The 1845-nt window shown below is 42.3% G+C and overlaps 1 protein-coding gene across 1 annotated transcript in view; it reads left to right on the forward strand.

The window, feature by feature from the left end:
- Positions 1-873: 873 nt before the first annotated feature.
- LOC100533265 (serotonin transporter) overlaps positions 874-1845 on the forward strand; it is a gene marked incomplete in the record, with an annotated part of 31407 nt that continues 30435 nt past the window's right edge. The window contains 2 exon segments of the mRNA NM_001204573.2: positions 874-1089; positions 1092-1093. Of these exon segments, the coding sequence (NP_001191502.1) occupies positions 891-1089; positions 1092-1093 (201 nt within the window).

Genomic DNA, 1845 nt, shown 5'->3' on the forward strand with positions numbered 1-1845 from the left:
AGCGGACGTGACGTGATCTTTGCGTTCTGTTTTTAAAAAAAATATCAGACGATCCACTCATGCACAGGGAAGTTTCGAAGTTTCTGGACTTTAAGAAAAATGAAATGAACGTTCTGACCCTTGCTTCAGTCAAAGTTTGTGAAACAAAAACTGCGATGAAACTGAAACGACGCACAGTTTTCCATAGCGTTGTCAATATATCTCTGGGTAGTCTCTATCAGTAATTTGCTGTTTAGAGTTCATTTTCCATTATTTGTAACCTTGAGCAGTCGAGGTTCATTCAGAATCGGCCACGTTTAGATGAACGTGGAGAGAGCTATGTGAAAAATTTTCACGCGGTTTTTAAGCGAAAGAAATGTCACGGTTTTAGCTGAAGGTCAAAGTTTTTGTTTGAGCCAGGTCTTTTCCAGTATATAGAATCTTGTCTGCCTACACTTTCGGGATTCGCAACATCCTTGATTGAGTGCACAGGGCATGCTCCAACTCTTGAACACTAAACTGTTAGAGCTTTCACTTGGTTTTTCGAGAAAACAAGTAGTAATTGATGATCTACGTTTTTTCTTTTTCTTAGCTGAAAGAACTCTAGCAAGTAGCATAGTCTATAGAATTACACTCTGAGTAAAATATACCCAGAACATAGCATTAACATTGTCTGGTTATGAAGAGTTCACACGTTGAAGTAGACTGTTAAGCCACTGACTGACTTGCGAAAAACGTCACGTTTACTCGTCGAGGAGGAAATAGGAGCTCTCCAGCAGAGAAGTAACACGTTTGGTGGTATCGGACCCTCTGCGCTTTTTTTTTTTTTTTTTTAGCTTTTGCACCTCCGGCTTGAGAAGAGCTTCACAACGTCGGCGTTACACTTGACCCCCGTGTTGAATTACGTCAATATGACCCCTGGTCCTGAGCTCCCTCTCATGGACGGCACGCCCACAAAGCTCATCGACAAGCCAGCCAGCAAGCCGGAACCGGAAAGAGAATCATGGGGCAAGAAGATCGACTTCCTGCTCTCCGTCATCGGATTCGCGGTGGATCTTGGGAACGTCTGGCGTTTTCCCTACGTCTGCTACAAGAATGGCGGCGGTGAGTAGTGATATCTTTTTAGTTTTAGTAGAGGTTTTACAGTGAAAATAAAATAGAAGCAACAGAAATGTGGTTTCTTCGGAGACTGCTAAGAGTATCGTGGGAGGAAAAGAATTCAAATGAGGTAGTGCTTGATGAAGCCAACGTGGAACGCTCAATGTTAAAAACAGTCAGGAAACGACAAATGCAGTTTTTGGGACATATAAATAGACATAAGGGTTTTGAACATCTAGCTCTCACTGGCAAAAATCCCAACGCTTGAGCCATATTGCATACTACAGTAGTCTAACAGGCCCTCAGAAGTTTGCAGATAGTTTTTCTCAAGTTTCCTTTGCCTGTTGTGATCATGGTTAAGATTAGTAAAGAACAGAGAGCTTTTTGTATTGAACGTTTCCTCACCACCATCTCGTTTCGTAAGTTTCGCACAATGTATACAGAAATAATGTTAAAGTACCCCTAAGGTCTTCTTTGATGTCAAGGGTGGAAATGGTTCCTCAGTTAGTACCTGTAGAGAATCAGAACTAAAAATTCCCAGACAAAACGACCATTTCAGGTCAAACACACACCATTCGCACCTCTTTAAACGTCACCAGGAGGACCCCCATGAGACGTCTGTCCGTAGACGATGTCTGCAGCAATGACATTCCTTCATCTACGACTGTACCATTTCCCCCGTTCGCCAAACTATCAGAGGATAGCAATGTGTTCATGACTCTTCGATCGTCTTGAAAAGTGTGGACATTTCCTCTATGACATTTTGGT

This window comes from Aplysia californica, unplaced genomic scaffold (genome assembly GCF_000002075.1).
Source record: "Aplysia californica isolate F4 #8 unplaced genomic scaffold, AplCal3.0 scaffold00586, whole genome shotgun sequence".
NCBI lineage: Eukaryota > Metazoa > Mollusca > Gastropoda > Aplysiida > Aplysiidae > Aplysia > Aplysia californica.